General features: G+C 44.3%; 1 protein-coding gene across 1 annotated transcript; it reads left to right on the forward strand.

The window, feature by feature from the left end:
• The first annotated feature begins 16,661 nt into the window (after positions 1 to 16,661).
• LOC125547603 lies at positions 16,662 to 19,126 on the forward strand. Its single transcript, XM_048711423.1, has 2 exons — positions 16,662 to 17,247; positions 18,264 to 19,126. The coding sequence occupies exons 1-2, from the start codon at positions 16,812 to 16,814 to the stop codon at positions 18,494 to 18,496; spliced, it is 669 nt and encodes a 222-aa protein (XP_048567380.1). The 5' UTR covers positions 16,662 to 16,811; the 3' UTR covers positions 18,497 to 19,126.
• Positions 19,127 to 24,956: the final 5,830 nt, after the last annotated feature.

The following is a 24,956-nucleotide window of genomic DNA, read 5'->3' on the forward strand; positions in this document are numbered from 1 at the left end:
CCTTCTTTGATAGCGCCAAGAACCCCTACTCTAAGGCAAGAATATCTTCTGATCGGTTCTGGAGCTATCAGCAGCGTAGTTATTACTCATGCATCTTATACAATCAAGGTCGCATTTTTCCACATATGCGTCTTGACACTGAAGCCATAACTGGTCTGCCCTGTTTGGAAGAAGCGCTGGATTGCTTCAGAGAGTCTGGCTTGTTGCGGTTCGTCACTGACAAGGAGCACTAGAACGAAGAATTGGTGCTCCAATTCTATGCCACTCTTCATATTCGTGGCTACAACAGGGATCCGAAGACTTGGGTCCTTGAGTGGATGACAGGCAATATTCATCATGAAGCCAAAGCCTTTGATGTCATTGAGCTCACTGGCCTGCCCACTCCAGGTGATCTTTATGAACCTGGTTGTCAGCTTCACGGTGCTGCTATGGAAAGCATTTTTCACAAGCCTGAACCCAACATGAGTCAGATGCTTAGCATGATGAAGCCTTTGCCTCCCGATGCTGAATATCCTAAGGAGTTCTTTGTTGAAGACCTTGAGTATCTGCCACGTACTATCTATCACATTATAAGGCGAATTCTCTGGCCCATCAAAGGACATTCTCCACATGCAAAGCTTGAAGGTGCAATAAAGACTTTGGTCTTCCATATTCTTCACGGCAAAAGCTTCAATGCACAAGACTTCTTCATCCGCCAACTTGCAGCATCAGGATCTGATCTCTTTGGCTTGAAGTTTTACGCTCCATGGATTATGCGTCTGATCAAACTACACTTAGCTGTCACCTATCATCCCTCTGCTCGCAATCATCTGATTTTTTTGCCTGACGTCGATATGTCAGTTGAAGCCATCTATCCAGAGCCTGCCAAGGAGCCCCTTAGTCTTCAAAATGATGATAATCAAAGCTTCTCACAACACATTGAAGGAGTCCCAGCAGTCACTCGTGTTTATCCTCTGGCTGGTACTACCCGTGCACCTCATCATGCCCTCACTGAAGCCACTGAAAGCACCATTGCATAACGGCCTAAGAAGCAATCTCGTGTTCTCAATGACCGAGAGCTTCTGGTTGTCCTTCATCAGAAACAGGATAAGCATCATGATTGGCTGAAGTGCCAAATGAAAAGCCTCTTGGTGGACGTAAACAGGATTCGCAACCTTGCCACCAAGAATGCCTTTGTCGCCCATGAAACTTGTCGGCTTACATGGAAAGGGCTGACGCTTATGTGTTCTGAAGATGATCTTCAAGATGATGGCTTCTCTGAACGCTTCAATTTTGACTCAACACCTCCGAGAAGGACTGTGCTGCGGCGTACTCCGTCTCTTGAAGACTCTGAGTTCTCCTCCTCTGCTACAATAGTGAATGCACGTGTCATCGATGATGAAGACGATGCTACTTCACCACCTTCAGCGCAAATCAACACTGCACCAAGTTCGTCTGCACCGCCAACCAACATCGACGACCCTGCTGCTTCACCAACTCCTCATGGGAACGAGTAGGTGCTCTATGTCTTCAAACCTTTTTGGTCCTTACTGACAAAAGGGGGAGAAGCATATGAGTTTGATAGTCTTCAACCGGGTCCATATGGGCGGTGGTTTTATATTTTGCCTAGTGTTTACAACTCTCGCTTTTTGATACATTTGGTTCTTTGAGTTGTAACACTTAAACTCGATGGTCGTCTGCTACTTATTTGCTATTCTGTGATGCGATGATAAATTCCGCATGTGCGATGATAACTTCCGCACTTAGGTCATTCTGCAGACGTCCATTTTTCATTATGCATGTCATTATCTTCACATACTTTTCATGCATGATGAATTGTCGTTATAAGTTGAAGAGGATCTCCACAAGTACAACCTGCCATGTGCATTTGCATTCCAAAAGCAAATTACTTACATGCACATCTTCAGGGGGAGCCTTTGCCACTTATGAAGACAATACCTAAATCCTTTACATTTCACATACTTTTATCCCCGTTGAAAACTTCAACCATTTTGTCATCAATCACCAAAAAGGGGGAGATTATAAGTGCATCTAGTGCCACCCCTAGTTGGTTTTGGAGTATTGACGACAAACCTAGTTGAGGGACTAATGTGTTTATGAGAATTGCAGGATAACACGGGTAGTAGTCCCTCATTGATTCGGTTTATCTACCGGAGATGACCCCTAAAAATGTATGAAGACATTGAAGACAATGGTGGTATGTGAAGATATTCACATTGAAGACTATGACAAGAGAAGACATTGCGTGAAGACTATGAGGCGCGAAGACTTAGTTGTTTCGTTGTCTCCTTTTCTTCTTTGTTGAGTCATAGGAACAACCGTACTGTTAAGTGGGGTCCAAGTGAACAAAGTCAGAGTGACTGAAGTGATGCTCAACCAAAATCCTATGTCTTCGAGCGAAGACAATGAGAGCAAATCTTATGCAGAGCTGGATGAGTCAGCTTTGCTTGTAGCCCAAGTAAAGTTGCCGCGTGTGTTTGAAATCTGACCGTTGGAACATGTGTCAGTTTCTTAGTAACCCAGGGTCATTTCGGACAAATCAGGTCGGGTTGCCTAGTGGCTATAAATAGCCCACCCCCTACAACCATAAACGGTTGGCTGCTCAGAGTTAGTGTACGGCTTTTGTCGTTTTCGAGCAACCCACCTCAAAGCCTTTGAGAGAGAATTCCTTGCGAGGATAAAGCCCTAACCACCCAGAGCCAAAGAGTGTTAGGTATCACTGAAGTCTTCCTGTCTGTGTGATCTGAAGACTTATTACACTTGAGGACTGTGAATCCTCCAGCCGGTTAGGCGTCGCGTTCTGAGCATCCAAGAGTCATTGTGGATCGCCGGTGAACAGGCCTGTGAAGGTTTGGGAGTCTACCTTGAAGACTTACCAGAGTGATTGGGCGAGGACTGGGTGTCCTTAGCTCAAGGGGAATAAGGTGAAGACGCGGTCTTCTGAGTTGAATCTCAGCCTCCCTAACCAGACGTACAGTTGTCATAGCAACTGGAATTGGTCCAACAAATCATTGTCTTCAACGAGTCACTGGTTTCTTCCTTCCCATTCCTTTACTTACTGTTGGCCCTGGTGAAGTCATTGTATGATTGCATTATCTTTTGTCTTCACTGAGTAACTGATTGTTCTGATTGGCTTCACACTATCTTCCTACCTGATCTATACTGCCTAGCTGCTATTAGTCATTGTGCTTTCACTTCATTGAATACTTGACTATGGCTTGCTTAGTGTAGTCTACCTTCCGCTACATGGTAATAGGTTTATTTCTATCGTTTGTCTTTGAAACTTCCATGTTTTGAAGACTTTCATAAAAATAGCCTATTCACCCCCCTCTAGTCGATCACTAGCACTTTTAGTCTCACACAAACCCGAAAAACCAACTCAAGCACGAGTTCCAGCCACTTTTGCTGTGATTTTCGATCTCCTTGCTCAAAGCACCTCTCGCAAAATTGCTTTGGGAGATTGTTCCTTGGTATGTGACTCCTCCATTGGTCCAACTAGTTTTTGTTCTAGTACTTTATTCTTTGCAAATTTGTGCTGTATAGGTGACCATGTTCTTGAGCTTGCATGTCAAATTTATATGGTTCCAAGTAGTTCTAATGCTTGATATAGGCTCTAGGCACTTGTAGGAGTAGTTGCTATCAGTTTTATTGAAGTTGGTTCACTTTTGTTTGAAGTTACTAAAAATTTCAGATTATTTCAGAAAAATAATGAGGAGACTTTTGAGGGGTTCATCGAGCCGAAGCTCAAAGAATAAACAAAATGAAGAAGCTCGGAGGCCCAAATATAATTTGCCACGTACCGCGGAGATCCGGCCGTGTGAATGGCCTTCTGATAATTTCTTGAGAGAGGTCGGGATTTATGAGGATTTCTATTCATTGATTAAGAATGCTGGCCTCACCGACTTCGTCCGCGACCAACGTCCACAGTATCTCTTACTCACAAATACTTTTGTGCAAAACTTCTACTTTTTCCCTAAAAGGTCACCTCCTTCAGTAGAGTTTCATTTATATGACGTTGTGAAGAAAATGCCATTGTCTGAATTTTGCGCAGTCTGCAACATACCTCCTGATGGTATCTTAGAGGAACCACCTCGTAAAGAGTTGGAACCATTTATTAACCTTATATCTGTGGGAGAAACCAGGAAGGTTTCTGATGCAAGAATCACTAGCATACATTTTCCTGTGTTACGCTATTTTGCTTTATTTGCTAGTCGATGCTTGATTGGTCATGGGAACTGTGGGAACCTTAGTGTTCCTGATATTATTATTCTGTTCCATGGTTTATACCGCGACAACACTGTCAGTATGGGCGGAATTATTGCTAGGCGGTTGAGTCTGAACCGTACTAAAGGCCCCATCTTTGGAGGCATTTATGCTTCTCGCCTTACTGCACACTTTAACATAGCTATTAGGCATTATGAGAAAGAAGAAAAATTGCTGCCTAATGCTTATCTAGACTATAAGAGCATGATAGCCCATGATTTTCTTGTTGAGGACAGGAATGGAGAGCTCAAATATAAGTTATACTTTGATAAACATTATCCTTAAACTATTACGTTGCCTGCTCCTTCTTTGTTTAATTTTGTAGGACCCTACCTCGTTACGTGGGCTGCCGTTCAAGCTTACAAGAATCTTGCACCAGCCCAGGAACAGGAACCACAAGATGAGCCTCCACGACAATCTGTTTATTCTTGGGATCCAGAGATGACTGTCAGCCAGTGGCAGTCAGAGTCTTCTTCTTCATCACAGTATGATCCCAACTATTCTTCATCGCAGTACGACCCCAGCTACACTTACGGGTATCCGCCAGACTATCCCTGGCAATAGACCAACTTAGGCCAAAAGCCTAAGCTTGGGGGAGTACGTATTTCTCACCGACATTACATTTATGCTCACACACACTCATTGCTAGATGTCGGTGCTCATACTCTTTCACTGTAATATCCATGCTAGTTTATTTTCTTTTTCCTGCTTTCTTCTTGTGTGTTTGATAAACCTTAAGAAAAACAAAAAAAATTAGTAGTAGTTTATTTTTCTGCTGTAGTAGTAATACTGAAAAAATAACCCAAAAATATTTCCCGTTCTTCTTTTGCTTGTTGGGAGCTTTCCCGTGTAAATAGTTTTATTTCTTTTCTTTTCTCTGCGCGTCAGTAAGAGAAGACCATAATTAAATTTTTGAAGTGACTCTTATATGCATTATTGTTGAATTAACCCAGAGCCCATATTGCCTTGTCTTCTCCTGTTTATTGAATGCTCGCAGATTCCAGCTTAGTCCAATGCACGTGCACTCTTATTATTATTCACATCGTTCGGTCGTGCAAGTGAAAGGCAATTATGATGATATATGATGGGCTGACTGAGATGAGAAAAGCTGATATGAACTCGACCTCTTTTGTTTTTGTAAATATGATGAGCCCCTCGTTCTTGATTCAGCTTATTATGAATAAACATGTTTGCAATGACAATTAGAGATCATAGTTGCTTGTGCCATGCTTGATTAGCTATGAGTTATACTGGTTTACCTTGCGTTCCAACATGCTATTGAGATGGTTATGATGTGGTATGATGGGGTGGTATCCTACTTTGAATGATTTAAGCGACTTGACTTGGCACATGTTCACGCATATAGTTGAAAAAAATCAATATAGCCTTCACGATATTTATGTTCATGGTGGATTATATCCTACTCATGCTTGCATCTAATGTTTATTAATTTTAATGCATGTACATGGCTGTTGTCGCTCTCTAGTTGGTCGCTTCCCAGTCTTTTGCTAGCCTTCACTTGTACTAAGCGGGAATACTGCTTGTGCATCCAATCCTTTAAACACCAAAGTTATTCCAGATGAGTCCACTATACCTTCCTATATGCGGTATCTACCTGCCGTTCCAAGTAAATTTGTATGTGCCAAACTCTAAAATTTCAAATAAACATTCTGTTTTGTATGCTCAAATAGCTCATGTATCAACTAAGGCTGTTCTTATCTTCCGTGTTAGGCGGGTTATTCTCAAGAGGAGTGGACTCCGGTCCTCACTCACGAGAAAATGGCTGGTCACCGGGATGCCCAGTCCCATGCTTTATGCAAACTAAATCAAAATTAATTGCAAACAAAACTCCCCCTGGGACCTGATGTATGTTGGGGACACTCGTTGTTTCGAGCAAGTCATGGATTGATGCTTATTAGTGGAGGGGGAGTATAAACTTTACCATTCTATTTGGAAACCGCCTATAATGTGTTTAGCATGGAAGATATCGCCATCTCTTAGTTGTTACGTTGACAATGAAAGTATACCGCTCAAAATACAATTTATCTCTATTTCAAAACCGAGCTCTTGCACCTCTACAAATCTTTGCTTCCCTCTGCGAAGGGCCTATCCATTTACTTTTATGTTGAGTCATCACCCTCTTATTAAAAAGCACTAGCTGGAGAGCACAGCTGTCATTTGCATTCATCACTATTAATCTATGTTGGGTGTGACTATGATTGGATCTCTTTTACCATGAATTACAATGTCTAGTCAGTCCTTGATCTTTAAAGGTGCTCTGCATTTATGTTTTGCGATCTCAGAAAGGGCTAGCGAGATACCATCTTGTTATATCATATTATGATTGTTTTGAGAAAGTGTTGTCATCCGAAATTTATTATTATGGCTTGCTAGTTGATTATACTATTGATATGAGTAATTATGAAACCTGAGAATTATTGCAAATGTGGTTAGTTATGATATATGCTGAAAACTTGAATATTGGCTTGACATAGTTACAACAACAAGAGCAAACAGAGTTTGTAGAAGTTTTTCTTTCTTTCTTTCAGTTTGTCAACTAAACTGCTTGAGGACAAGCAAGGGTTTAAGCTTGGGGGAGTTGATACGTCTCTGTCGTATCTACTTTTTCAAACACTTTTGCCCTTGTTTTGGACTCTAACTTGTATGATTTGAATGGGACTAACCCGGACTGACGCTGTTTTCACCAGAATTGCCATGATGTTGTTTTATGTGCAGAAAACAAATATTCTCGGAATGACCTGAAACTCCACGGAACATCTTAGAAAAAATAATAAAAAATCCTCGCCAAAGATGAAGACCAGGGGGCCCACACCCTGTCCACGAGGGTGGGGGCGCCCCCCCCTCTAGGGCGCGCCCCCCTACCTCGTGGGCCACCTGGATGCCCTCCGACGCCAACTCCAACTCTATATATTTGCTTTCGAAGAGAAAAAAAAATCAGAGAGAAGAAATCATCGTGTTTTACGATACGGAGCCGCCGCCAAGCCCTAAAACCTCTCGGGAGGGCTGATCTGGAGTCCGTTCGGGGCTCCGGAGAGGGGGATTCGTCACCGTCGTCATCATCAACCATCCTCTATCACCAATTTCATGATGCTCACCGCCGTGCGTGAGTAATTCCATCGTAGGCTTGCTGGACGGTGATGGGTCGGATGAGATTTATCATGTAATCGAGTTAGTTTTGTTAGGGTTTGATCCCTAGTATCCACTATGTTCTGAGATTGATGTTGCTATGACTTTGCTACGCTTAATGCTTGTCACTAGGGCCCAAGTGCCATGATTTCAGATCTGAACCTATTATGTTTTCATGAATATATGTAAGTTCTTGATCCTATCTTGCAAGTCTATAATCACCTACTATGTGTTATGATCCGGCAACCCCGAAGTGACAATAATCGGGACCACTCCCAGTGATGACCATAGTTTGAGGAGTTCATGTATTCACTATGTGCTAATGCTTTGTTCCGGTTCTCTATTAAAAGGAGGCCTTAATATCCCTTAGTATGACTATATATGGAATACATGCCTACATTACATTGATGAATTGGAGCTAGTTTTGTGTCACCCTATGTTATGACTGTTACATGATGAACCGCATCCGGCATAATTATCCATCACTGATCCGGTGCCTACAAAGTTTTCCATATACTGGTCTACGCTTATTTACTTTCCCGCTGCTACTGTTACAATCACTACAAAATATCAAAAACATTACTTTTGCTGTCTTCACTTTTGTTGCTGCTACCACCACTATCATATTACTGTGCTACTAAAGACTTTGCTGCAAATACTAAGTTTCCAGGTGTGGTTGAATTGACAACTCAGCTGCTAATACTTGAGAATATTCTTTGGCTCCCCTTGTGTCGAATCAATAAATTTGGGTTGAATACTCTACCCTCGAAAGCTGTTGCGACCCTCTATACTTGTGGGTTATCACCCCCGCACCGCTTGGCCGCCGCGAGGCCGGCGCCTCCACGCCAAGTCCCGAGCTCTCGCATGGCTGAGCTGCTCTGCGCCGCACGCGCGCCTTGTGAGAGGGAGGAGAGCCCCGCCGCCATCGACGCCGCGCAGGCTTTGATGGCGGCGCCCTCCGGCGGCGGCAAGGAGGGGAGAGGAGGAGAACTAGGTGGCCGGCAGCAGCGATTTGGGGTGCGCCTGGGACGCTCGCGGGGAGCGTCACGGGGCCTGGGCGCTTTAGAACACTCGACCGCCATGGAATGGTTAGAAATCATATTTGTGCATTATACCGACACATTATTCTGTTGTTTCAATTGATTGTTCTTACCCAGGTCCTTGCCGTGAATGAGCGGACGGATGGTGGATCACCCGCCGTTACCAGTGCCGAATATCCTAGTAGCACCGTGGCCAACTGCGAGAATGAAGAAGGGTCTGGAGCTGCCTGATTTCTATGAGGGTGAGAGATTTTTTTCGAAAAGAAGGATTAGCCCCGGCCTCTGCATCGATCGATGCACACAACCATCTTTATTATTATTATTTAACATAGTCTGACAACATGCATACATGGATCAACCCAAAGCCACCTATTTGGCGAACAAAGTAGAAACACCTACACTCATTATAATGTGCCTGATCCGCATGAATGCACACTATCTAATCCGGTGGCCTCACGCAGCTGCCCCGCATCGGGCCGAGAGCACCACCCGGTCCAGCCGACCAGCAGCGCGCACCGCATGCGCACACTTTGGATCCGCTACCATCTTCCGCTGTCCCATCTTCAGGAGCAATCAAGGCATTCACCTTGCCAGGCCATACTGCAGTCGACGCCACCACAACGGCAGACAACATCACCCTCCTGCACGTGTCCATCCACACGTGCTTGTCGCCAAAACTCTGGTACGCGGCGCTGCCGAGACCCGCATGGTGAGAGATGGCGGAGCTCCTCTGGTTTTCAACAGCCATTCACATGGTTTTCTGTGATATTGATGTGTGCGGTTCACGTAACCCACGGTTGTTATATGCTGGTTGTAATTAGCATCATGTTTATAAGAAAAGAAAAGGGGTTGTGATTATGAGTTGTCTGTGCACTTTTCACTAGACAATACTCTGTGTGTGGAATTCCTTTTTTTCATTTTGTACATCTATCCGAAAATCCCTAATACCGAGATGTTGGGTTTAGCCCACATCGGTTGTAGGAGGAGACATAACACGATTTATAAGGGCGGGGGTGTCCCCTCCTAACAGGCTAGTCTTTTAGGGGGAGAGGATCCAAGGCCTCTCATAAGTCAGTGCTGCTCTCCGGTTGGGCCTGGTTGACGCATGTGGGTCGGAAGCACTGGTGATAGCAGACCCGGTATTGCGTAACAATTGGTATCAGAGCCCAGGTGCCCGGAATAAATCTCCGTGAACTCACAGGTGGTCGGGCATGGTTGGTGGGCTGGAAACGCTGGTGTTAGCGGGCCCATAAGTGACCCATGTGTGAGGGGGAGATTGTAAGGTTTAGTCCCACATCGGTTGTGGGAGGAGAGATAACACGATTTATAAGGGCGGAGGTGTCCCCTCCTAACAGGCTAGTCTTTTGAGGGAAGAGGGTCCAAGGCCTCTCATAAATCGGTGTTGCTATCCGGTTAGGCCTGGTTGACGCATGTGGGTCGGAAGCGCTGGTGATAGCGGACCCAGTATTACGTAACAATTGGTCCTGGGGTCTGTGGGTTATGGACCCGACAGGCGGCGTGATTCGGCAGCAACGGATGTTGCGGGCAGTTTTCATGTCGCGGAGAATTCTCGGCCAGTATAGCAACGGTGACAAGAATCGAAAGCAATCGGAAAGCAGGCGCGGCGCAGTGCCAGATGCATGCGTAGCAGGCAGCGATCGAGCGAGTCGATTGAATTGTTGGTTTAATCAGTGGTACATCGTTGGATTTGTTGCTTGTAAAAAAAGGTGACACAAGTTCCAAAGCAGGAAGCCACGATGGTGGTTTTGGCTTAGACTATTTTCAGCTTTATGCTAAGTGCACACGGATTGCTACCAGGAGAATCACTATTATGGAAGGAACTTGAGGTTCTTCGGGATGGTGGTTGGTAGTGGATGTGCAGGCCAGCAGGTGTGCTGTTAAAATAGATGAAGCATGGAACATGTCTTGACGGGGATCATGCAAACACAGGGCGTCAAGCAATGCACGGATGTGCGGGTGGATACGATGCAGGGTGGAGCATGGTTGCAGTCGGATAAGTTCGGTTGGGTCAGACTGGACAGTCTGATGGATCGACATGGATGTTGGTCAAAAGCAGAAGACGGTGGTGATTTTAGTGACGACGACATAGGAGCGTGATGCTGATGGTGGCCGACTTCTGGGGCGTGGAAACACGTGGTGCAGGCCTGTGGGCTTGTGCGGCTTCGACAGACTATGCGCGGGGTTGATTCAAGACGATGCACATGAGAGCTTGGAGTCGACGGGCGCGGGAGGGTGGCACGTACAACCACCATGGAGTCATGTTGAAGGTGGAGTTGGAGTCTGATGGAGGACTACACTCTGTGTTGATGGTGAGGCTACGGCGTAAATGCATGGAGAGTCGAAGCCTATTTCAGCGGGATAGCGAGAGACACGTGGATCGGACTGGGGCCCAATGGTCTGATGGAGACGTGATACTTGGCATCGATCGGTTATGATTGGTGGTTCTCTGCAGTGGGGGTTGAGGCAGTGTGGGCTAGCTACCCGGGAGACTCGACCAGGACAGCAGAGGCTCGACGCGACGATAGTGGCGAGGCGTGCGGTAAGCACGGGACACGGCGACAGGCCAAGGCACTAGTGGTCAGACATGTGGTCAGACAAATTATGCAGGGGGTGCTGAAGCAGTGTTGACGAGTATCAGATTCAAGTTGGTGACTGGGTCTATCGGTGCTAGTTGATGGACAGGAGTTGACCATGGAGAGTCTGAAAAGTGGTGGAAAGTCTGAAATTGTCAAAAGCTGAGAGAGTACATGGCCGTATATTCTGTGATGTTCAGTGCACATGGCAAAGTGCGAATGACAAGTACAAAAGGAGGCGGAGTGCTATAGCTGTGGGACATGTCAGAGACTATCCGGAAAAAGGATGAGACAACTGCGAATTTGACTCAGGGTGACACAGGGCGACGGTGAAATTCCTTCAAATTTTAGACAAGCAGTCAAGAAAGAGCGGTGACGCTGAATTCAGATAACTCTTATATATGACGTCTAATATGTGAGTTGTTCACTTTCACGCAGGTTAATGATTGATGTGTGATGATGTTGAACGGATTCTCCAGAAGTTGGGAGTACAAAATAGAGTAATGAGGAATTTAATTTTGCTTAAGGGTTGATTGTGAAGAAGACGAGAAGGGACTACAGTTGCAGGTGGAGTCACATGGAGTCTGGGTGTAGCAGCGGTGCTCATGGTGTATCTCAAGTCCAATGTACATGGAGGTTCGACGCACAAACGAATTCAAGGTGGTGGAGAATATTCGCCAAGGTGGAGTTTGTTAGAGTTGTGTCGAATATTATTGTACAAGATAGGTTACAGTTGGACTTGGTTTTGGACTGTGCGTAGACATGGTAGGAGTTGTGTCCTAATAGGACACTTGTATCCTAGACCTCTCATATATATTGGGGGTAGACACACGATGTAATCTATGTCAACATAATAGCACGGGCACGCGGGAGAGCCGGCGGCGTGTGCCGGCGCCCGGGCGGCCGGAGTGCGGTATTATGACGGTGTCATGGGAAGAAGCGCCCATAGTCAGATCCCGGGATGTAGCCATATCGGTGAACCTCATTAATAAATCTCGATGTTGTGCTTGTGTGATTGTTTGGTCCTTAGTAGATCGACGAAGTGCTTTGAATTTATTCTAACATGAGAAGACCCGAATGACATGTTGAAAGAGTAAAGACTTGAGGAGGTATCACAACTGCTGAAATAGAAATGCAATGACTATAATTTTATAAGTTGGCCAACCTTTTCGCTCAACATCGCGTTAGCTCTGTCTTTTAAGGCGAAGTAGGTAGCTTTGAAGATGAACTGGTCAGTGCGTAGCATGGAAAGGTGAACTGGTTGATGCGTAACACTACGTAGTTCGCCCTTATATATACTGCTCCAACTTCACTAAAGTAGATATCATCTTACATTTGTTTTAACTTGTATGTCGGGTAGCGCCTTCCCCTAAAACAAAAGCTTGTTGGGTAGCACCTAGCTTAGTATATCATTCCAAAGGGAGATCAGGAGAGTTGAAAAAACATGTGGGAACAGGAGGCTTCAGGAACATGGGTAGAGCAATTAGTCTCCTTAATGCTGAATGAAAGTTGCGGCATTATCTCAGATGGACGGGTCTAGAAGTGATCGGCGGGTTAGTATTTCTACAGGAATGTCAGTAGGCTACTTATTGTTTTCCATGTGGATTCTGGAGACTGAGGCCCAAAGCAGCGAATCTGAAATTCCTGGACTTGACGAGACTATAAGAGAAAAAAAAAGATTAGTTACTTGCAACATGCTTGGGAGTTGATTGCTACAGCAACATAATGGTCAATTTGGCTCTCCCGCAGACCAAAAGTATTTGGAAACATTACCGTCCTTACTATGACAGTGCCAAAGCAATGTATAGAAATGGTTAATCTCTAGGATCTTGTTGCAAAAATGGATAGAGCACTGATCAGACTTTCTCCTTGGAGAGCAAAAGGTTACTAAAAAATTGTCAGAAGTGGGGTCCCTCGTAACAGGACCAGAACTTGAGTCTGGCGCCTTAGACCACTCTGGCCACCCTGACTCTGTTTTCTAATTGGAAGTATTGGCTACTTCACTTTTCTCTAGCCAAGGCATGTTCTTGTACTATCAATCTACCATGGACATTATCATTTGAGTTTGATCGTGTTAATGTTTCTCACTTGTTTAACAGATAAGAAGATACTTGTGAAGTTAACAGGAGCACTGATTCTCAAGCAGAGATGCTGAAATCGTTGAGTGAGACCTTACTTCATCAAACAAGGGAGAATCGGTTTTCTCAGTTCAATTTGTTGGAGGAGAATGGTCAAACTGCACCATGGAATGGTTAGAAATCAATATTTATGCATACCACTAGATGGAATATTATTCTTTTTTTAATTGATTATTCTCATCCCGGGTCCTTGCTTATGTGAGCCTTCTGCGTATAAAGTATTCCCCCTTTTAAATAATACTTCACCCGTCTCAAAATAAGTGTCTCAACTGGAGTACTAGATTGGTAGGTCGTATGATTCCTAACGAACTCTTTTAACATCTATATTGGTATTGTGTCTCACCACATTGTTATTTGATATTGCACGAACAACGCTAACTATTAATTCTTGTTTCCTCAAAAAAAAAAACTGCTAATTCTTCGAGATCTTCCTAGGTATGATTTGTAGACTTCTATTTATTCCTCCGATTCGCCGTGAATGAGCAGATAGCAGAGGGATGGTGGATCACCCACGGTCATCGGTGACGAATCTCCTAGTAGCACCATGGCCAGCGTGGTGACGGCTAGAACGGAGAATGGCTTGGAGCCACTTGATTTCTACGAGGGTGAGAGATGTTAGAGCTCCTCTCGTTTTCAGCAGCCATTCATACGACTTTTTGTGTTGTTGCTGCATGCGGCTCACATACCCACCCTTGTTATATGCCGGTTCTAATTAGCATATCACGTCTATTTATACGGGGAAAAAGAGATTGTAATTATGTGTTGTCTGTGTGCTTTTCACTAGACAATAGTCTATACACGAAATTCCTTTTTATTTTGTATATGCATCCGAAATCCTGAATACCGAAAAGATCCTATATCATCCTAATGACACAGCTGATTGTGATAGCAATGATTAGTGATAAAATAGGCATAACTGTGTGCATCTTGTGTTCCATGTAGATCGTGAACACATGTTAGTAAAGACTTGAGTCGCCCATCTAAAAAGATGGGAAGCCTTGATCGATGAATGTACTTGGGCCGGGGATGATCCCCTCAAATCACTATACTTTCACCATGGTGTCGATGAAAAGTTTCACCTTCACAAAGAATCAAACCAAAAAAAAAAACTTGACACAGCAACATAAACTCATCAAATCTGAATAATCGAATCTGCGAGGACAGAAAACTCTCTAACCTCATGGCACTGCCAAAAGAACGAGAGGAAGTTTATTCTCACAAAACTATAGTGATTACTACGTGTTGACAAAGAACATAGAGGTCTTGAAAATCCGAGCCCCCCCCCCTCCCCCCACCTCTCAGCGCCAAGATGGCAGCTTGGCAGCTGAAAGCGAGGGGACCAAATTTCTCAGACGACGGCAGCGACGGCGGCACGAGAAATCCTAGCTTGCCATATATCTCAGGCTGGAATAATGTGACTTTGAGGGATTCCTGGTGATTGCTCTGCTTCAGCCTGGCAACGAGGCAATCTTGATGGCATGGATGATGTTTTCCTTGCCTTTTATTGATGAATAGTGACATGGGATCCTTGTGTTCCACATGGGCTTGAGGGTAAGCCAAATTTAATCAGAGGGGATTATGAGCGACCTGCCCTATCTTCTCACTTGGAAATGACAATGGTCGAGGCAACGAACCTGACAATGAGTAATATGGATACGAATGAGGGCTGATCCTAACTACGACACATGTGTGACACTCGGATTTTATGAGTTCGGGCCCCTCGCGGAGAGATAACAAACCTATGTCTCGAGCCCGGAGGCTATATGTTCTCTGGTGTCTGGTGATTACAATGGAATGCGAACCCCTGCCCTAGCGCTTGGGGGCGGCTTATATGGAGTTTGCCGCCCCTCATCAGGACTACGTTACTAGGAGAGTGAATGATAGAGCTTATTACAGGCGGTATTGGTAACTGATGCCTTAACTACACTAAACGCCAGGCGTCATGCTCCTCAGACGTTTCAGATCCCATGCGGCCTATTCGCCTCCCTTGTTCGAGTGCGGGCGAGTGTGGTTGAATGACGGCAGTGCGTCCGAGTGGGTGGAAAGCATCCGAATGAATATTTTAAGGCGGGCATCTGAATGCTCCTATGGGTCAGGAGCCTGCTGGTTTATTGACAGGGGCCCTAGCTGGTCTCGGGATGGTAGCTCCATGACCCTACCCTTAGTAGGTGCCCCATCACCGCCCACCTCTCCCATCCCTCCACCTTATCTTCTTCACGAGCATATCCTCCACAGCTACCATCCTCTCGTTTCCGCTCCCTGCCATGGACGCACGCTTCTCTTTCTTCCGCAAATCCCTCTGCAACTTTGCTCTGATCTATTCCTCACAACCTTTCCTCTCTTCCTTCCCTCGCTCACCCGCGGTCTGACGGAGTTGTTGCTACTGCAAGGTGGGGAACCGTTGCGGCGGTGACGACGAACTTTTCTGCTGAGAAGGGAGGCGACACCAGGGTTGCAATGCGGTGTTCCAACATACATCGCCGCAGCAGTCGCCGTTCACTACGCCGCTGGTACTACGATGCAGCTGCAATGAAGCATCGCCCGATTTCTCCTGTGTAGCTGCGACGGGTTGTCGACGCTGCGTTGGAGCACCACATGCCGGTGTCGCGGCTGCAATGAAGCATGGCCGGAGCTGCGACGGAGCACTGTCGTGCCGGTGTTGCGGCTGCAATGAAGTATCACCGAGCTGCGACGGGTCGCCGGTGCTGCGTTGGAGCACTGTGTGCCGATGTAGCGGCTGGAATGAAGCATGGTCAGTGCTGCGATGGAGCATTGCCGTGCTACCATTGCTGCCGAATGCCCTACTCTGCCGACGAAGGGGTCCGACTCCTGCTTGCGAGCCGGGCAGCGCTGCCTCGACGGTGACTCATGTTGTTGCTTCGTTGTGGGTTGACCCGATCCAATGGCTATGAGGGAAGGATCCTACGGCCCACGACCCGACCGATTTCCTCAAGAAATCAGCCGGTTGATCCACAACAGGCATCATGTTTGATTTATTATACTCCCTCGATCCATCTATATAGGGTCTAATGTGTTCTTTGAGATGAACTTTGACCACATGTTAGAGCAATAATATATGACATGCAAGTTACACAAAGCATACCGTTAAACTCGTACGTGGAAGGAGATTCCATTGATATAATTTTCACATTATTATACAACTCATATACTCCCTCCGTTCCTAAATATAAGTTTTCCTAAAGATTTCATTATGGACTACATACGAAGTAAAATGAGTGAATCTATACTCTAAAATGCATCTACATACATTCATATGCGGTCCATATAGTGAAATCTCTACAAAGACTTATATTTAGTAATGAAGAGAGTACTATTATTCTTATCAATAGTCAAATGCAATCTTGGAAAATACATTAAGCCCTATATATATGGATGGAGGGATATAAAAATTAGTAAAAGCTCAGTCTTTAGTTAATCACGGTTTTGCACAGAGGCGTCATTTCGGTTTGGCTCCGAGTGTGTCTCAGATAGTCCGACCGGTGGACGGGGCTCAAACCAATATAAGGAGGGGCAAGCCCCCCTCCCCAAAATCGAAAATCAAACGCGAGCAGCCCCCAAATCCAGATCTCAAGATCTCCCGGCGAGTTGAGCAGAAATCAGATCAACCGATGGCCGGCGTCGAGTGTGTCTGCCCTGGCAAACGAAAGGCGGCGACTTTTTCCGGCGAGGAGCCTTCCCCGACGGCCAAGAGGACGGCCGGCTGTTCCCGAGGAGAGGAGGAGATTCCGGCGGCGAAGAAGATGTGGCGGCTGCCGCGGGAGGAGGTCGACCGGATCGTCGACTGGCCGCCGTACGTCCCTCCCGCCCTGTACCGAGACCTGAAGCGTGACAACCCGTCGCTTCTGCCGTCGCCGGAGGAGGAGAAGGACGAGCGCACGGTGCTCCTCTACCGGTACGCGCGCGAGTTGTACGAGCATTTGGAGGAGTTCGCCGGGTTCCAGGCCAGGGTCCGCCGCGAGTACGCCTCCAAAGGATTCGTGGAGGTCGACTACGACTGCGTCGGCGCCGAGGCCGTGGCGCAGAGGCGGGTCAACCAGGCACGCGGTGAGGCTTTCAGAGCCATCGTTGCTCATCTTAAATCAGAGGTCGTCGTCGACGCCGACACGTTCCGGCAACTCAAAAGGAAATTGATGGACGGTTTCTGACTGTCTGAAACCAAACTCATCTGGCAGTCAGGCCAGTGACTCTTATGTAGTAGTACTAGCATTACGAGGGATCTAGCTAGGTGTGTGCTCCGTCCCATGTGATCGATTGTGCTTCTTTGTGCCTTGTCACAACATCATTGATCCAATGGATGCAATTTGTTGATTCAGAAAGAAAGAAAGAATGCAGCTTTTCATCATTGATTAAACAAATATGCCCTGCATAACAGCTCAGTTTTGTAGCTTACTGTAGGAATTACCTCTGATTTATCAACCCTGACGACTTGTTAGGATTTATCTCTGATTATTACCCCTGTAGTTTTTTACAAGCACATAGTACTTGTTACTTTATCATGAATGGATTACTACACCATGAGAGATTGCACATTACTTTTAGAGAAAACGGCTGTCCGTAAGGCCCAGCTATATATCGAAAGGAACGGAATACAAAACAGAGAGGAGCTTCAGTCAGAAGCTCAGCAATGTTTTTCGAGATGAAAGAGTTCTGCTTGCACGTTATTGTCATGGACACGGTCGTTTTCATGTTATGATAGGCATCGGAGTCGTGTCCTCCTGTTTTCACAAGAGCATGGTTGTAACCCTGCAACAATACTCCAGTGAATGCAAACAGAGTTTGTTTTTGTCCCGACTCAACAAAAAGAAGCAGTTGATGAACAAACAGAGTTTGTTTTTGTACCTTGTTAGTGTCCTGTAGTTTAGTAAATTTGTCTGACAGCGTTGATGCATACTTGTTTCAGTTATACTGCAACCAGATGCATTTGTCTCTTTTGAGGACATTGGCACATCGGTGCTTCACACTAACTTACCATTTGTATTTGTATTTTATTTTTATTTGTAATTCATCACATTGCTGATGTCTGTTATTTTCCCTGTACATGGCCATGTGCCCACATACAGGTTCTGTTGCAACGTCTGGAGCTGTGCATGTGCTATCTTCTCGCACGACTCCACTGATTCATCTCCAGGCCTTGCGATGGTGCCATTGCCATGGAACCGAGGCAAGGTTTCTGTTCCAAGCTCTAGTTTGCTGTACTGACAATTTGTCTTCCAAGATTGTTTGCTTTTATAGTTCGAAACTATATGCATTGATGTGGATATTGGGGCTTGTTTATTTTGCTACTGCTTTTTAGGGCCATATGCTTCATTGGTTAGATCTGCCTGGCCATAGTGGTTAGCCATCATCTTCAGGTCCAGTTGGATATATAGATCACCAGTTTTTGGAACTGGGTGCAGTGCCCTGCTTAACAAAGTTGAATATTCACTTATTTTCCTTGGTGAGATATACCTCCAAATCTGGTAGGGCGCTGTTAATCGTATTGTTTGCCTTCTTTTTTCCCTGTCTAATTTTGGTGGTTGTTTCAAGGTTTGTAGGTGATGCTGAAGCTAGTGGCCCTCAATAGTATGCAGAGGCGATCTAGCAGATGAGGGTACTATAAATCCGAAGGGTAAAAACTAGAGAAATTTGCGGTCTTATGCAGTTATGCCTCCCTGAGATATGTGTGAGCCCAGGAGTGGAATTTCGTATGGTGATCCTTGTGTTACTGGTCTGCTGGTAGTTTCTGTTGTGTTAATTGTTGAAACCCTGGTGGCCTTGGAATGGTTGTGCCCTGGAGCTGTAAGCAGCGGTTATTATTTCTAGGCCTTTTGTTAAGCACTAAGCAGTGTGTTTGTCTTCAAACTGGCGAGCTTGCGCTTGGTTTTAACCTTTGTGGCGACACGTTTTCTGTGCATAATGCTGGATGATGGTTATTCTGCTGCTAGGGGTGCCTGTTGTACTAGAATAATATGGATGCAGTAGTTACTGAGCTCTGACTATTACTTCAGATTCTTCTGTTGTTTTGTTGCCTCCAATTATACCAGTTCTTTTTACAAGTTCTGTGTGGCTTCTCCTTTTCATTTTTAGAGTAAAAATTCTGAAGGTTGTGTATACTGGTGGCCAGCCAAACCGAGCCATCCGACGGCAGAGCAGCCTGAATGGGTAGGAAGCGATCAAGCCTCAAGTTTGACGCTTTGGTGTCTCATTAATGTGGGTTATATTTTCAATGGGAGGCAACGTTTCTATCGGTAGTGAGACGCATGTGTTGACTTCGTCAATCTTAATGCACCACAGTCCACAGTTTCGATCCGATCTTTAGTAGGCACTATGTGAACTTGCTTAACAACTATTTTAGTATTGTTATGTACTCCCTTCGTTCTAAAATATTTGTCGTTACGTAGGCCATCTCGGAAAAACAGCGAAAGCAGAGTAGATATCGCAGAGCAAGACGCTGAACAAACACAAGGAAGGTAGATAAGAGGGGCACACACACTTACTGGCTACTGCCGAAATGAAATGAAATTGGCCGAACAAAGCAAAGGTGCAAGGATGATCGCACCACAGCGACACACAAACTGAAGAAAGAGCGCAGAAAAAAGCTAGAGTCAACGAGCTCAAATCCTTTACATGGATTTCAGTATAACAGAAGTCGCTTGCAATGAATACTTCCCTTGAGGCAAACAAAAATAACAAATTTGACTTGTCAAAGAAACTTTCAAAAAGTGCATTGTGTAAACCGGATTTTACTTTTTTTTTTGCCAGGAGGCTCCTCAAATGTCCAAACACCTAGAAATTGTGCACTTTCATGTAAAAATTTCAGATGTTTTTCAATTTATTTACTGTGAGCAGATGAGCCTAGTATGACCCGAGTTGCTTCTACCTGGCAATGGGGACATCTTTTCGCATCGCTCCCTTGTTGAACGCATTGCTCGGATATGCTCAAACTGATTTTTTTCAGGTGAAAATCTAAATTCTGGCCTTGACGTTTTGATCCGGTGCTGGCGACGCATGAGCGTCGTTTCCTTTCTAAAGGCTTTGTTGTTGAAGAGTTTTGTCAGTTACGTGGTGTCATGAGATGGTTGGCAGGAACGGAGCCGGATTTAGATATGGGGGCGAAAGACAACAAGCACAAAAAAAATGATATACCATATGGCTATCTTAAGCCTTAGCTTTGCATCTCCAACCGTTACTCATTTGCTTTAACATCATAGTGTGGCCATTTGTTGGACTAGAATCAGTGCTAATTTTTGCACTAGCTTCTCGTTGATTGCGGTAGGAATTTACAATCATAGAGACAGATTTTGATTGTAAAACCAGTTTCGCCGTAGAATGGATAGATTATTTTCATATTCATGACTATAAATACACAATCAATTTATTTATTCAAAAGTATAGTATCATTAGTGCATCGGGTCTATTGATGACTCACGGAGCGCAGCGTCACATCGCCGGCAGCGATCGATTTTGGTTGCAACCTTGTCGATTCAGTGCCAGACTGCCAGTTTTCTCTTACCAAAAAAGGGTTCCCCACTTTGTATACAAAACAACCAACCGAACCATATATGGATAGATGCTGGGGCGGAATGGATAGATGCTAGGGCGGAAGCAGCACAGTCATGCAAAAAAAAAAAAACGATAGAGAAAAGCAAAAGAAACAAATGCCGACAATGGCGGATCAACAAAACGAAGAAGCCTCGCGATCGCAGCGCCCACAGGATCTTCCACTAGACTCCAAGACTCCGAAGCGCCGGCACCTATCAACACCTCCAAGAAGGATCGCGACGATGACGACGCTGCTGCAGGGGTTTCCCCCGGTACACGACGAGGCGAGAGGAAGGGTAGCCCCGACGCCCTCCCGGAAGGTCAGGTGGCACCTACAGGCGCCACCGCGCCGGTGTTGGCCATGCCGACAGGGGTTTCCCCCGATCCCAACCCGCACCTGGGACGCCCCGGAGCCTGCCACCAAACCAACCACCATCATGCGCCAATGCGGTCATGGGGTCCCCACACCGTCTCATCATGGCACCGCGAAGTGAGGACAGCACGGCGAAGAATCAGAGCCGGGACTAGGGCATCAACACCGTCGGCACGCGGGAGGGCCCCACCTCCACCTGCCAGTTTTCTCTTACCGGAACTGCCTTAGGCTTGTAGCAAATCACTGCGTCCGGTCTGCCGTCAAAGCGGCAACGTATCCGTCGATCGGTGCCTGCCTGTCCTGGGCTCGTGGCATCCCCTACCCTTCGCCCCTTCTCGATTGAGGCACGACGGGGAGATCCGATCAGCAGCAAGCACTTGCAGGCTTCAGTTACGATCACAGAAGCGGCTTGGAAACGAAGAGGTTAGCGTCGTGAGTGCGTGCGTAGTCCAACTCCGGTCGTGGGTACGTGCAGCAAGCCTGCAAAGCCTCTCTTGTCCTCCATGATGGGCTGTCATTTTCCATTACCTTATTTTGTGCTTTTAGCAAAGATATTGGGCTGTACACGGGCTGAGACGCAGATGCTTCATGTCAACCGTGAAGTCTGAAGCGATTGGGTAGCCACCAATGGTTAGGATTTGTATCCACATTCTAAAAACTAGTCATCAACCCGTGTAGCAGCACGGGCTAGTTAATTATGGATACATGCAACAATAGAAGTAATAGTGTCATTTGGATATTTTTGCATATTTTAAATTATAGGAATTAGAAATCCATCTATAGTATTAGTATTGCAAACATGCAAAATTTTGCTTTCTTAGCATGAAAACATATTCATAAGAAAATATTACCAAAATACACATTGATTTATTGGGTGCCACACTTCAGATGTTGCATACCTCGTGGAAACAGGTAAGTAAATATCGGATCAAGATACAACTGCTTGTGGCACGAAATTAGGGGTGAAATAGCTTTAGAGATGTACTAATTAACCGATTGGAACTCTTTGACTCGAAAACGTATAAAAACACCTTCTTATCATTCTTCGGCAAATATACTTTTTAAAATTAGACTATTTGTCCAGCTTCTATATCCACTTTATAGCTTAGAACACCACAGTTTGTTTTCATTCAATACATCAAAACATTTGTATCTCCATTTGAAACACGATAGTGTTGTTATCCATGTGTTGGAAAACATTGTGCTTCCTTACACAGATTTCTTCTCGATTGGTATACGCCAATGAAAATATCCATGTGCTGTTTGAATTTAAATCTCATCCGCATATTTTCTTTTTTTTAGATCCGACTGCTTAAATAATAAACATGATGTAGCTTAAGATATTACATACATCCAACAGTTATAGATTGTCGAGTTACAGATCTGATTGTTAATTAGTTGCTTTTCCTAGAATTCACGTGAAATCGGAGGAGATGACACTGAGATTTTTCTTTCTACCAGGGAAAGAGAGTTGAAGGGGAGGACACAAAGAATTTCTTGTTTCTAGGAAACCGAGAGAGATCAAGTGGAGGATCTCTCGCGTACGTGAAATATAGGAAGAGATGACGCTTATTTTTTATTTTTTTAGAGAAAGGGAGAGAGACCAAGAGGAGGAGGATTCATATACATACATGGGATAGGAGAGCAGGTGCCTTGTTTCATCTAATACTAGATCATTGAAGGCGCGCGTTGCTGCGCTCATCTACTTTGGCACTATAATGTTAGTGATAGATGAAATTATATTAGAGGTATTTTACTCTTGACAAAATTAGTACATGAATTATGATATAACATGTAGCTTGATTAGTACTTTTTGTAGGAATATGTCAGTGGAGTCCAACCATGGCAGTAACTCAGCAATTTTGCGTCTGATAAAAAATTTGAACATTATTAGGCCCCATGCCATATACTCCCTCCGTTCCTAAATATTTGTCTTTCTAGAGATTTCAACAAGTGACCACATACGGAGCAAAATGAGTGAATCTATATTCTAAAATATGTCTATATACATCCGTATGTGGTAGTTCATTTGAAATCTCTAAAAAGACAAATATTTAGGAACGGAGGGAGTATGTTGAAAGATATTACAATTATTATCATCATCTATCATTAAGGTGGCATAACTGATTCTCAAAAAAAGTAGGTGGTATTTTCCCCATAAATCACATCTTGCCAAAAAAAAGTGCTCTATTAGTACGTCGACGCCCGAGCACCCATACATTGCCATGCACGTCTATTTTTCTGGTAGCATACAAGGAATTTATTTAAATATATACAATGAAACATATAGAAAATGTCTCCTGTAAGATAAATCATGAAAGCCTGATCACAGGTGTGTTCTTATATGCTAGAAGTTCTAGCGAAAACACAGAGAACTCTGAAGGCGACACACAATCAGCCTCGAACGACCTCTAAGCACTAAAATCATAAGCACATAGGTCACCTTGCGCAATCTTGGTTTCTCTTGTTGATTGTACTTGGTTGGTTGTTTCACCTTCCGATCATAAGGCACACATTTTTCCTTATATTACTGCAGTTTATCAATTGGTGGTTTGTGTAAGCTGATAAATTCATCAAAATATAGTAGTTTCGGTTCTCCTACATCAGACAAATATATTCAATGACAAAACAATACATATACTGATATACCAATTGAAAAACCATTGCTTCCAAAGGTTTAAGAAGAGTATTTCTTCAGATATCAAGCTTGGATTCATCAACAAAAACAGAACTTGAATTATAATCCTCCCTGATTGTTGAGGCTAAAGTTCAATATTATGATAGGTTCTTTGTGCAAATAAATATTACATGCATACAAGGTAAGCTTTGCATTATCCAAATGGTCCAAATATGCCAAACAAACTGCTCAATGCAGTACACTTATAAATATTTTAGTTGACCATTTAATTTGACCAAACAATCACAAGTATGCCATAGAGTTAATATATATTTGAGGGAATAGTTACACAGAAGCATGCTTACTAAGAAATGCCTTATCATGTCATGCATTGACATATATCAGCAGCTCTGAAAAACTTACAGCAGCATAAAATAGAATGCAATAGACAAAAACTTACTGTTGAAGTATGAGGAGACCAGTTCATATCTAAAGTTGTCACCTGCATGTAGCCATATATTAGCATCACAATGTTGGTGTGGGTAATCTTCTACAAAAAATGTGGATAACCTAAAAGGTATTCCTATTGTTTTCGGATTGGGCAATGTCAAGAATATACCATGATACAACATTAGCACAAACTTTTGAAAATTGCTAAATCAAGTCAAAGAAAAGCAACTTATGTAGCAAGTGTTACACTGACATCCATGGCTAGCATCTACCTGCTGATCAACTCCCGTGAAAGGTTGCCTCAGAGTACTTCAGCTCCCGCGCTGCAATCACATCATATTTCTCATGACGACCAAGTTATAAACTCATACTTCTAATACATAAAAATTGGATTGGCATGCACAAACTCCTTTTAAATTAAGCCTAATGAAATTATTAATTGAAACCTCTATATTAGTGTACAAGATGAGTAGTAAGACATATAGCAATAGCATAACTTCGCATGGAACTCATATGTATTTAATATTATCATGACAGATGAAAGTATTCGAACTACATGTATTTAAAATATACAACTACTAATAAGAATATTCAAAACTATAAATCTTGACACTTCCACTCTCAACATTATGTGTCCATATCGATTCCTTCAATGCAATGCATAGGGATGGTTGGCATGGTCATATATTCTACATGGGATATTGAATTTTAGATTCTTTTTGTATGAGTAAACAGTACAGAAAGTAGCTCCCTTTCATAAAAGAAAAATGAATAAAATCTTAACACTTGATA

This window comes from Triticum urartu, chromosome 3 (genome assembly GCF_003073215.2).
Source record: "Triticum urartu cultivar G1812 chromosome 3, Tu2.1, whole genome shotgun sequence".
NCBI lineage: Eukaryota > Viridiplantae > Streptophyta > Magnoliopsida > Poales > Poaceae > Triticum > Triticum urartu.